Source organism: Maylandia zebra, linkage group LG11 (assembly GCF_041146795.1).
Source record: "Maylandia zebra isolate NMK-2024a linkage group LG11, Mzebra_GT3a, whole genome shotgun sequence".
Lineage (NCBI taxonomy): Eukaryota > Metazoa > Chordata > Actinopteri > Cichliformes > Cichlidae > Maylandia > Maylandia zebra.
In genome coordinates, this window is record NC_135177.1 from 19,135,568 (window position 1) to 19,148,767 (window position 13,200).

The following is a 13,200-nucleotide window of genomic DNA, read 5'->3' on the forward strand; positions in this document are numbered from 1 at the left end:
AGAGTCCATCAGCTGTTAACCTTTGATATCAATCCATAGGAGCTGAAGGCCGAGCGTAAGCACCTCTGCACATCTACATTGCAGTGCAGCTTCAGCCCAGCTTCTCCTTTTGTTGCTTTGTCTGACTTTATCATTTATATAGCGCCAAATCACAACAACACTTGCTTCAAGGTGCTTTATATTGTAACGTAAATATAGATGGTTTCCCTTATTTACTAAGTGGTCACAACAACAGATGAATAAGCACAATTTATTCGGCACAGGTTTTTGGACTGGATGCAACCCTCCCTCTTACACAGGCTTGGAACTGGTACAAGGAGTACACTAGAACCCTATATTATTTGCGTATAAGGCAAATGTGTTAACCACTACACTATGGAGCCATTAAATCACAGCAGATGGAAACAGAATTATTTTTATCAAGTTTTAATGACAGGCCAAGTGAGGGAGACAGGAGCACAAACAGCCAGTATTGTGTCCTTCAGCTGTGTCATCAAGCATTCATTCACTCATTCATGCACATATCTCTCAAGTCCTAATGAAGAATACATGTTTGACAAACAAGGTGTACCCAAACTCTGGTGTGTGATGGTGGAGGTGTCTTCCTGTGAAATCACGGATGAAGGTGTAGCACAGCGGGATGCTGAGCGGCTGGCGGGGTTTGGACTCAAACACAGAGTTATCTCCGTCCGCCCTCTTGTTGGCACTTTGGGGCGCTCCCGCTCAAACTCCTCCGCAGCTACCCGTTCCACAGCCTTGTACCTGCAGTGACAAACGGCTGCTTTTACTTTTATGTGGACACTGCGCTGTAGTTACATGAAAAGCGGTAATGGATAACTAAATAAAATACAAGATGCACAGTAAATTTGTTATGGTGATGAGGATGATGTTTTTTGGGGTAGTGACATCTATGTAAGCATAAATCTCCAGCAACTCTAACTATTGAAATATACATGACAGTTTAGACTTTAGAGGTATGATGACCTCATATAACAATGATCAAAAAGTTATGTCAATGAATAGAAGCCATTTACGTTGTCTCATTCCAGGGTAATTACGGAAAATGGAGCCATAGTCCCATTACTCAATGACTGAAATGATGACAAATCATATCCATGTTGATAAAGTTGCCAAAGTTCTCTATAAGATTTTTGGCACGAGGTAACACTTCACATGTCCCTCAAAATTGTGTAAGTTGCATTTTCAAAAAACATGCATGCCAAAAGACAACTACACACTATTCCTGTTAAACATTGGAACAGCTTAAGGCTGAGGCAAATTGTACATCTTATATCTGATCAGATATTAAAATGCTTTTTAGTTTTTAACCTAGCTTCACAGCTGCAGCAGTGCATGCATGTGAAACCCTGAAACAAAGTAACCTCACCTTTCTTCTCTGGCTTGTCTTGCTTCTTCCCTCTTTTCAACATAATCTCGACTGAGACAGAAAGACAGAAACGGATCATGGAGAGCAGGGAGAGCATGGGCAAAAGACAGTTTAAACCTGCATTCATACTACATAAGATTTTTATTTACATCTGATATGTACAAAGAGATCGCCGTATGATGCTCCATCTGCCGTTATTCTCTTTACAGTGTACACCACTGTATGGACAAAAGTACTGGGCTGTGTACACATTAAACTTACAGGAGCTGCTGATGTTGATGTCAGAGGAGGAACTGTGCAGTTACTGGATCAGCAGAGCGTTGGACTTACATGGGATCTCTTGCCACCCCCTCTGTTCAATGCTGGATGTTCAGAGTGGACATAGATGGCCTTTTTTTACTCTTGTCAGTTCAAAACGTGAACACTGGCATCCTCGAAAGAGTGGCCTTTATGTTTTAGATGCAGATCCACAGCCAAATTTGTCCTGTTGAGGTGGCTCTTGTATGTTGTGCGATTTATGATGTGGCAGTTTGGTTTCTCCAATGTAGACGTCTGAGCATTGCTCGCCGCACTGCACAGCAATACACTGTGTTGCTTAGCTTGTGTTTGGGAGTTTTGAACCAGTGTTCATCTGAGGGTGTGGCTGGGTCTTAAGTCCACTGGGATGTCATGCTCAGTGAAAATTCTCCTGAGCTTCTCTGACAAGAATGACCTTTAAAACGACCCATTAATTCACAAATGTTTGCAAAGATAGACTGAATAGTTAGGTGCTTGCTTTTAAACACCAGTGGCAACGGAGTGAAATTAACTGATTTCAAAGTTTAAGAGGTGTGGCCCAATAATTTTGACCATTTAGTTTATCTGGTTATCCTCACCATCACCACGTATCCTCACACTGGAGAGATACGTGGTCATCTTTAGTGAGTGAAGATGGCCTGTTGTTAACCCGTCTTTAATAGGTTCCACTGTACAGAAGCTATACATCATTTTTTTTAATGCTAAGAAGTCACATAAGGGAGGCTAACCTAAAGCGGTTCCTCTCCTCTCTTTCAATCCTCTGCAGTCGCTCCTCTCTTTCCTGGCGTCGCCTCTCTCTCTCTGCAGCCAGAGACTCCTGATGCTGTCTGTATGATAATGTTAGCAGCCCCCCTATAGCAGGTCTGTGAATCAGAGAAAAAGAGCAAATAAGATTAAATTATTGCTAATTAAGTGAATGACATATACTTTGATTTATGCATTTGGAAGTTTCTTCAAAATAAAAGCTTGACAGAGTTATAGTTAACATTAAAAATCGTTTGCATTAGCCGTGTTGCTAACCTGTCAGGTTTGGATTCTGGTGTGGAGGTTGCTGAACTATTAAAACGATGGACGGGTGATGTAGGAGTTTGGTTCTGGGATATGGATTTGACGCCCGGATGTGGAGTGCCATTGCCACTGATTCTGTCAAAAGAAAAGGAAAAAATAAGTATTGTGCTGAAGACAGACGAAGACACAGAGGTGGATGCACATCATCACCACTAAAACAATTTAAGTAAATAACTTCAATGTGGCCTCTTAATAAAAACAAAAAGATGAAAAAACCTGACAAATGACGTTTTTTCAGATTTTTTTTGTAAAACAATAAATTTGAGATATTATTAAATATATTTTAGCAAGAAAAATATAATATTTATTAAAGAGCTTGCACATACTTGTGGACTAGCCATTACAAGAACATCAAAAATGATTTTGGTAATTACCAGTACTCTTAATTCCGTGCAGCTATAGCTATGTGCTCTTGCACTGGGTGGTGGTGTAATACATTTCTTAAGCACTGTATGACTTATAACTGTATAACTTAAATCCCACTAAGGCAGTTCAGCAGCATCACTGTGAGAAAATCCATCCATCAGTTATTGCTCATCCATGTCTGTGTGTGAAAACAGCTCAGCTGTAATTATTATTATTTTTGACTAACTTGCACAACAGTAAAAATGGTATCATTACATTTTCAGTAACTTAAGCAGACCCAGTCACTGTTGTGCCAAAGGTTTTATACTACTGTTCAACTCTAAAGCTCTTATATATCTTGTTTAACATTGGCCTGTTGACTCCTTGTCTTACCTTTCAGCCCAGCAGGGCTTTCTAGCAGGGCAAGATGAAGGAGATGTATTATCTGTCAGACTGAAGATGTAAGTGAGAGAAAAGTCAAGTCAGATTTGAAAGACTCCAAAGATTAAATATCTAGCTGTTAGTCACATAAAGAAGACAGTTTGAGGAAGGAGGGCTGCAAGACTACAAGACGACAGAGCAGACAGGGACGATACAATATCTCCCTCTGTCTCACTGATTAAGCGTGCAATTTAAAAAGCAAAATCTACCATAATTTAGTGTTCATTTTTTATTGTCCAGTGAACACCATTTGCTACATGCAGAGCAATGTGGTTTCTGTTGCTACAGACCTACAGACTTCAGCTTAAACATGAGCAGAACTACACAGTAACTGTAACCCACAGTAACAATTGAAACTCATTAATGCTCTGACATCATTTATCGCCTTGTCTTGGATTAACTGTGGCACAGAGCCACAATGAAAGACAGATGAGGACTAAATGCAAAATAATGCTTTCCAACATCATGGAAAAGGACGGGGCTTAATAACTTCATCGTGTAGTGCAAGTCTTCAGTGATGGCATTTCATTTTTGTACAATTATTTGTATTTTTATGATTGAAATGCTGGGTAAAGGTATAGTGAGATATACACAGACAACGGTGATGGAGTGGTTCCACATTGAGAGGTGTGCATGTAAAGTAGTGCTTTCTCAACCGCAAACGACACCTGCCTCTGGTTTAAGTCAGGGGACAGAGGGATGGAAAAGGGGTGGAGAGGCTGGGGTGGACTGATACAGAGGGTGTGTTGAGCTTGTCGCTCTATTCAAAGCAAATTGGAAGAAAGAGTCAGGTGGCTGTGAGGAACACACCAAGGACTAAAGGTCCTCTTTTTAGGTGGAACGGACACAGGAGAAGATGCCCTGGTCTTGACGCTGAGATACTCTCTCTGCCCTTCAGGGTCACTGGCTTTAGGGAGGATGTTGGCCATACACTTTATGTTCAAACACATGTTAGGAGTGTCTGCTACATCTGGAACCGCACTAGGATGACAAAATACAAGAGAGTAGGAGTCGAGAGAGAGTGAAAATAATCCAAAATGGAAGAGAAAGTAGGGAGGCACTGTGTGAATAAAAATGGAGAAACTGTATCACGGTAGTTGGCCTAAAATACCTGTGAGTGCCCTGACTAGAGGAATCAGAGACTGGATGACTTTCATCATCTGCCTCATCCTCCTCCTCCTCCTCCTCACCCTCCTCCTTATCAGCCTCATCGTCTTCCTCTTCCTCTTCCCTGTGGTGGGCGAGGAGGGGTTGAGGGTTGAAAGGAGGAACGGGAGGATGCAGGGGAGGCGAGAGAGAAGAGAAATTGGACAAAGACAACGTGAAACCACACAGCAGAAGATGAAAGGGAGAGCACACAGAAATGACGAAAATCTACAGACATGCTTTTTAAGAAAGCATTAAAATTATTAGTGTAGAAGAGAGACATGCCTGAGAAGGTTAGTAGAATTTTAGTAATCCTGGTTTTATGACATGATAAAACAGTTAAAGGACAACTTTAATAATGCCACTAATACAAAAGAGAAGAAGAGTATTTGATTTAATAAGGAGTGTTAAGCCTGTAGGATATGTTGTGTGTTTGAGCTGATAGTTTGGGGGTCGCCATACACGAGTCTGGGCCGGTTTGCTGTTTGGATCTCTCTCAGTTGTCTGGATTTCATTAACAATATGGAAAATTGTGATCTTCAAAGGCGGCTTGAATTTCCTGTGGTGGACTGGAAGAAGCTAGCTAGCATGGTATCATATGACCTGCTGGATTGAATTTAAGTTAACCTGAAGATCTGAGTGCTACCAGGGGTAAGGGGTATGCTTCTTGTAAAAAGCTTGTTAATAATGATTGGGGAGAGAAAGACAAAAAAGAAGACTACAAATAATTTCCAGTTTGCCTCCTGGAGCATGATCTAGAATAAAGAGGTTAAAGTAATGTTCATCAAAAGGATCTGTGCTTTTATCGGGTATAATCCCTTTAAGCATTTAAACAAGGCTGCAATTTGCTTCTTGCCGGAGTCACCAGATGCAGTCTGTGCAGTCACCAAGGTCTGTCATATATAAAACATGTGGCATGGTGGAGTTTAAGTTCAGTGCACGCCCGCTGAAGGAAGCCTGACTTCAGAGTGAGAGCAGATAGCTCATATCTCGTGTTTGCAAAGGCTTCCTTTTTCCTCGAGCGGCAGGAGAATGTCTGTGACAGAAAATTAATTTAAATGTCACTTTGCTGCAGCAGTCTTCTCTTTGCCATTCTTTAAATTACTATATAATGAAATTCTTTTCCTCAGCTCTGGACAGGGTAGAGCTCCACAAATGAAATATAATACACACTTGTAGTCGGGCAGCCTTCCTGTAAAATAACTCAATGGGAATCATTTGTGATTCCTTTTTACTTGCAGCTATCTTTCAGGCTTTAGATCACCCAGCTGGATGAAACATTTAATAACGAGGTCATGGTCGACCTGCCTGTGCATGTGCTCTGCTCTAGGTCATTACTTAATAAACGCCAAACTAAATCTTTCTTTTAGTGTCCTAATTCTCTTCCACTTCTCCTCTCCTTTGCTTCTTTTGCAAACTTTACCTTTCACTGATATCTTCATGTTGGCTACCAAAGCGGAGGAAGCCACTTGCACGAGCGTGACTAGTGCTGGGTGATGCTGGGGCAGAAGCATGGCCTCTGCTATTCTGAAGCGAATGTCTTCGGCTGCGTCTTCTCTCCAGGCCTCGCCTCTCATTAGTGCCGCCGACACTGGCCCGCCGGCGGTCCTTTCGCCCACTCGGGGGCAACTGGGTGTCATCGTCACCGTCCTCATGACGGAGAGTCATCTAGGTCAAAGAGACAGCGAGTGAATAAAGTATAACAGGGATCTTTACACAGACGCATTCCCGGCTGCTATTTGACTTATTAGACACACTGAGCTTGTTTGTACAGAGATAAAGGTTTGTACTGAAGGCTTCCTGACCTCATAGATGTTGAACTGTTCCACGAGGTCGAGATCAGTGCCTTTTCTGCTTAGGTGTCTCTGGGCCGTGGCTTCGATGCCTTGCTCCTCCAGACAATCCACCATGTCATAGTAGGAGTCCTGGTCTGGTAGGCCTGCCAACGTCTGAGACACGCACAGAAGCAAACACATGCGATTTTCCATCCATCCATTTTCTTAGCTGCTTATCCAATCATTCAAGCTGTCACAGGGCAACAGGAAGGGTACACCCTCGATACTTGCCAGGGCCAACACATGATAATGAAACAATAACAAAACTAAACTGATAATTCACCTGCAGGACTGAAGCTAATCTGAGTAATAAATAATATATTCAAGTAATATATTTAAAAACGATCTGTAGCCAGGCTGTATACCTAAACACATTAGTAGTATGTAAACACATTTTTCTATATCCACAAGGATAATAAACACTGAACACCAGCAGCCCTGTATCCACACTTAAATCATTTTACACTCCTGCAGTTTATTCTTCATTACCACAGTTACTGCAATTTCATATAAGCAACATTTGCAATCCCACAAACACACAAATACAAATGACCTCTCACCTCAAAAGACTTTCTTTGTTATCTCTACATTATTCAGGTGCTGATAAAACAATCTATATACAATATATAAAGGGGGCTTTAAATGTAGCAGATTGGGAAGGAAAACCACTAGAAACAGGCAGGTAAATGCTATACTCCAAGGTAATGCAGAAATAGTTGGTTAAATAGTATCTAAATAGTATTTACTGACCTTATTGATGAGCGTCATTGCGAACACCAGCAGCTCTGTATCCACTCCATCCTTCTCATCAAGGATCTCCATGACATTTGACCACAGTTTTGTACCTGCATCATGAAAACACATGCAACACAAGTGTGTATAAAAAGAAAAGTTATTTCAAGGTTTACAAAGATGCTGAACAACTACAAAATCTGAAATCATCCATTTGATCATCTCACAGTTTGTCATAAAAACCGATTTGGCTCTGTCGCTGTGTAGCAATATAAAAAATAAAACCTTTTAAGTCATCTTATTGCGCCAGCAGACTTTGCAGTATGGCTTTCATCTTCCTCTAGAAACACAGCAGTAAAAATGAAAAACAAAAAACGGAGGCGTCTGCATGTGGCAATAAGCAAGGAGCACCGTCTCAGCCATGAAGACCAACTCCTCTCATCGGGAGACAGGGGATCATGTTCAGTCCTCTTACGCAACAGCAGAAGTGACAGAGGGATACCTGAGCCCTGCACACGGATGACCAACCCCCTGCTGTATGCCACAGCACAATGCTGAGCTTTTAGGATGGCAGGTAACTGAACCCCACTGCAGGCAGGAGATAGACTCCTTCTCAATAAGCCTCATTCCATGTGTGGCTGTGGCGCGGCTGAGAACAACTGATCGGACTGCGCTTTCTGTGTTTTACTGCTCAGGTTTCACTGAGCAGCCGAGAATTAAAACTTAATGATGATGCTATGTAGCAACAAATCCCACAGAGACTAAATATAAGGTGAACATATTCAATGATTAAATAGTAGCACACACTGTAGTTTTATGGGGAAGTAAGTGGAATTTATGATTGGCTTAAAGACTAGCATATGCAAATAACTCCATTAGCTCCAACATATTACACACTGAATTCACTGACACTCTGGTTAATGCAGCAGGTTTCCGATGTTTTCTCCTTTATTAATATCTATACTATGTGAGTGTGGGAATAGAGAACGAGTCGGTCCCTCCTTTGACAGTAGTGTTGTGCATTTATGTTTGTTTCTCAGTTATGCAAGCATCGTACCCTTTTTGGTATCCACAGCGTTCACAGCCTTTATGAGAAGGGCAGCATTGGACTCGGTGTACTCGACAAACACCAGCAGCAGCTTTAGGGATGTCTTCACCACCAGACGAAACTGTGGAAAGAAAAACAATCTGTTAAAGCAACAAACACAGAGCGCACAAATTCAACTGTGAACTTAATGTTTCTGCAAACAACTATGATGAGCATGTGCAAGCCCTTTAAATTCCAGATGCTTAATGGCATCAAATGGTAAAAGCCCTTTCCTTTAGGGGCAGTCTTGCAAGGTTTTGATAAGAGTGCTGTGTGCCTCTGACAGCTCATGGGAAGACACTGTACAGCAGTCAGACGGTATAAAAATGCCATAAAAATCAAAATGCTGAACCACAGATGAGCCTCAAAATAAAGCAAGATATCTAAGGTTTAGTAAATGTTTCCAGTGATTTACACCACTGTAAAATATGGAAAAAGAGATTTAAGAAAAAAAAGTAGGTGAGAAGAGTGTTATGGTTATGATATGCTGCAAAGCTGAGGTTAAAATCAACACAATGGGAGGGGTGGTGCAAAACAAGTTTTCTTTCCTGGCGAGGTGATTACAAAGACAGGGTTCAAATTAAAAGAAAAATAAACCAGACACCAAATAGTTTGTCAGTATTTACACGGAAAGGCAGGAAAGTAATTTGTAAGAACATCAAAACTGTGTGAAAAGAGAGCCAGTGCAGCTCCCTCATCTGCTGCACATTTGCTGCACATACTGCAGTCTGGCCAGTAGAGGGCTGAGGTGACCACACTGACAGCAGGGCAGCAAGTATAGGATTTTATCCTTCTCATCAGTGGCCAGGTGGTGTCGTTGAGTTGATCTTACAGGATATCTACAGTGTGGAGTCATTTTTACATTTTTTTTTTTTTTTTTTTTACCTTGGATCCAACCAGCGTGTAAAGCCACTGGATCGTTTCATTGTGAGATATGAGGCCGTTCATCCCGTCCACGTACAGCATTATTTGACCAAGAGCTGGAGAAAAGGAGAGTGGGAAAGGCAGACAAAAGAAAGACATGGGAGGAAAGAGCACAGGGATGGTCAATCTTATGGTATTACAGTTGATGTTTTCATCGTTTCATAATTGTCCATCAAACCTGTCTTTGCTCTCAGTGGAATCCTGACTATGCAAAGCAGGTGAAACTTAAGTTTCACCAATGATTAAGGGATAACAGACTGTATTCAGTTTACTTTGGTGCTTTTTGAGAGATTTCAGCCCCAATATATGACAGGAGACATGACCTTGTGGTACAATACTGTGCAAAAATCTTTATATTTTGCTAGATAAATGAGGTACAGTGGTTTACTCATACGTGCAAGTATACATGGAAATTTATATGGCGAAACCAGAGTTTGTACAATTGATTTTAATGAGATTGGAAATCAATATTTGATTTACTTTATCAGAGCCTGAACTCTCTTAGGCAGCTTTCTTGTCATTTCTTTAAGGAGTCTTCAGGAATTGCTCTCCAGGCTTCTTGAAGGACATTCAAAGCTCTTCTTTGGGTTTTGGCTGCTTTTCAGTCTGTTCTCTGTCAAGATGATCCCAGCCTGCTTCGATAACGTGGAGGGGGGGCTGGGGAGGCCAAACCATGACTCTGCTTTTACTGCATTGGCAGTGTGTTTGGGATCATTGTCGCGTCAAGAATGAAGCTTCTGCCAATCAGGATCTTACCAGATGGTATGTCATAGTGGACTAAAATATGATGGCAGTTTTCTGCATTCATAATTCCTCCTCTGTAAATACTGTTGACAATGCATCACTCTATAAGACTTCTGACACTGACCTTCAGTTGAGTTCTTGTGTAATTTGGCATACCTCAGGCTTTTCTACCCGTTTTCCTCCATTAAGAATGACTTCTTGACATCCTTCCATTGAAACCGTTCACTTCTGCTGAAGATACCATTTAAAAATGTCATGCATAGGCAAAACACTGTTTCACCTCTTGAGCTGGTTGCCTTCCTTATGCTTGAATGATTCATATGTTGATATTAAGTGGCTTAACGAACAAAAATCATTGCTCTGGTCGGGTATGAGGACTGGTTTGAAAATGGTTGAAGAAAAGCTTTGAAAACATTCAGAAAACCTGGAAAACTTGTTCAAGATGACAAAAAATATACAAGAAAATCTGCCTCCTTGCAAGCAAGCTATCAAGAAATGAGGAATGGCTCAAGACTTGTGCACAGCACTGTATATAAGACCAAAAATGTACACTATCAGATCATTTCCCCCTGTATTATTCACACATTCTCTAATTCTTTTTTATTTTGGTGAAATAAGACAATGATCTTCCAACACTCTAGTTTTATATATGTAGTAATTGTAGTAAATGTAGTAGTAATTATATATGAACTGTACATGCAAACTGGAGTTGCTGTGAAAATTGAAAATCTCAACAATTAGGTGAAGATCTTAAAAAAAAACATCACTTGTCCATATTCAACTCTCAAGTTAGTGGACACAACTGGGGGCAGTATAACTGAGCAGAGTGCCTCAATGGAAGCTGACATGACTTCTATCTGTAACAGGATACATAAATAAGAACCTAATCAGAGCCAAGGGATCTCAGTGGGGGGCAGTAAAAGTGTAGGGCTTCTGTTGAAGGAGATGGGGGAAGGGAGATAAACATTACAGGACAGGAGTGGAACAGACAAAAGCACCATTTAAAATGTGGTGGGTGTTTTTGTTTTGTTTTTAAAGCAGCATCTCAGAGGAAGTCCACACATGTAGAAGTAATGCTTTCATACAGAAGACCACAACAAGATGAGTTCAGTTTGAACCCACAGAAACTTTACATGATACATTAGCTGACACGGGGGGAAGAGCACGTGACGCATTAAAAGTGGAACATTTTTGGAGAGCCTGTTTGACTGTTTCTTGGCAGAAGTTAGAGTGTTGGGAGGTAATAATACATAGGAGAATATTCTCAATAAGTCAAGCCATTGGTGTTTTTATTCAGAAGGATCATATATATAAAAGTGATCAGATATATTAGCAGCTGTGACAAAAAAGCAGAGAAACAGGTGCTTTGAAACTGTATACATTCACAGATTTTGATCTAATCTCTTCTTTGTATGTTTACATCACTTTCTTATAACATGTTATGATGACAGGCTGCACTTTCTGTTATATACGTATAAATTTCTTCATGCAGTCTTCTAGAGCGGCATTGAAAATCGCGAATATGCAGCTGATAGGCCAAAATTCCCAGGTGCAGCTGCTGTGTGTACATGATGTGTGAGAGCGTGTGGGTGGACAGGCCCTGTGTGTGTCTGTGTGTATGTGCTTGCTGTCGGCGTACTGCAGCGGCAGCAAGCAGCGGTGGCGACAGTGCATCTTTTATAAATTGGGGTTAAGTACTCGCAACATGTCAGAACAGAGAAACGGTCCTTTCCCACTGCGAGCTCTGGGCGTTGTGTCACAGCAGACCACAATAGAATGTGTTTTTGAAAAAGCGATTGACTATCGGTCAGTGCAGGCCAGAGAGAAACCCTCTGTAGCTCTCCCACCAGACAGCTTTAAAGAGATCATTTACAGCACACTGTGAGCACAGTGTACAAAATAATGATGCACAGTCAATTTTTATACAAACACAAAACAGCCTCAACTTTAAAGAGCTGTGTGGCATTAGCAGACCTGCAATATCATCACTGCACACTTATCTCTTGCGTGCACCTGTGTACGGTATCTGCCTTAGTGCAATGTGCTTTTAAGAAATTCCACTGAAAACACGCGTCTTTAATGAGACTTTTAAGTGTCATTACGCAACACGAATGTTCAGTTGCTGACAGATGAGACTTTATCTATCCACCACAAAGCGAGCAGGCTTTTAGATCACGCTGACATGTTATCACAAGGCAACATTTAAAGGTTTTAGCCTATAGAACAGAGGTGCCAAACATAAGGCCAGAATCGGCCCGGCAAAGACTCCAAACCAGCCTCACTGCATGGAAAATGTGAAGGCATATATTTTGCACTGTATTTTGCTACGTTTTACAGCTTTTATGACATTCATTGACGTGATTAAGAGAAAAAAGAAAACAATTGAATGAGAGAAAAGTTACCATTTTTTTCCCCACTATCTACCATAGAAATTTGTGATTGAGTGACTGGTGTGGTTGAAATTACACTTCTTTTTCTTACAGCGGCTTGCAAAAGTATTCGCCCCCTTTGAACTTTTCCACATTTTGTCACATTACAGCCAAACATGAATCAATTTTATTGGAATTCCAGGTGAAAGACCAATACAAAGTGGTGTACACATGAGAAGTGGAACGAAAATCATACATGATTCCAAACATTTTTTACAAATAAATAACTGCAAAGTGGGGTGTGCGTAATTATTCAGCCCCCCGAGTCAGCACTTTGTAGAACCACCTTTTGCTGCAATTACAGCTGCCAGTCTTTTAGGGTTTGTCTCTACCAGCTTTGCACATCTAGAGACTGAAATCTTTGCCCATTTTTCTTTGCAAAACAGCTCCAGCTCAGTCAGATTAGATGGACAGCGTTTGTGAACAGCAGTTTTCAGATCTTGTCACAGATTCTCGATTGGATTTAGATCTGGACTTTGACTGGGCCATTCTAACACATGGATATGTTTTGTTTTAAATCCTTCCATTGTTGCCCTGGCTTTATGTTTAGGGTCATTGTCCTGCTGGAAGGTGAACCTCCGCCCCAGTCTCAAGTCTTTTGCAGACTCCAAGAGGTTTTCTTCCAAGATTGCCCTGTATTTGGCTCCATCCATCTTCCCATCAACTCTGACCAGCTTCCCTGTCCCTGCTGAAGAGAAGCACCCCCAGAGCATGATGCTGCCACCACCATATTTGACAGTGGGGATGATGTGTTCAGAGTGATGT

General features: G+C 41.2%; 1 protein-coding gene across 4 annotated transcripts in view; it reads right to left on the reverse strand.

The window, feature by feature from the left end:
* The window catches only part of fhod3b (formin homology 2 domain containing 3b), a 90,678-nt gene that overhangs the window by 11,163 nt on the left and 66,315 nt on the right, over positions 1–13,200 (reverse strand). For 2 of the 4 annotated variants that reach the window (XM_076889935.1, XM_076889934.1), the window contains exons 6-17: positions 9,224–9,318; positions 8,309–8,420; positions 7,270–7,364; positions 6,490–6,633; positions 6,108–6,352; positions 4,650–4,769; positions 4,349–4,519; positions 3,491–3,550; positions 2,705–2,827; positions 2,413–2,547; positions 1,388–1,438; positions 572–762 (exon numbers count right to left, since the gene is read on the reverse strand). In XM_076889935.1, the coding sequence (XP_076746050.1) occupies positions 572–762; positions 1,388–1,438; positions 2,413–2,547; positions 2,705–2,827; positions 3,491–3,550; positions 4,349–4,519; positions 4,650–4,769; positions 6,108–6,352; positions 6,490–6,633; positions 7,270–7,364; positions 8,309–8,420; positions 9,224–9,318 (1,542 nt within the window). The remainder of the gene's footprint in view (positions 1–571; positions 763–1,387; positions 1,439–2,412; positions 2,548–2,704; positions 2,828–3,490; positions 3,551–4,348; positions 4,520–4,649; positions 4,770–6,107; positions 6,353–6,489; positions 6,634–7,269; positions 7,365–8,308; positions 8,421–9,223; positions 9,319–13,200) is intronic. The other 2 variants (XM_004541521.5, XM_004541523.5) reach the window with 2 other exon arrangements.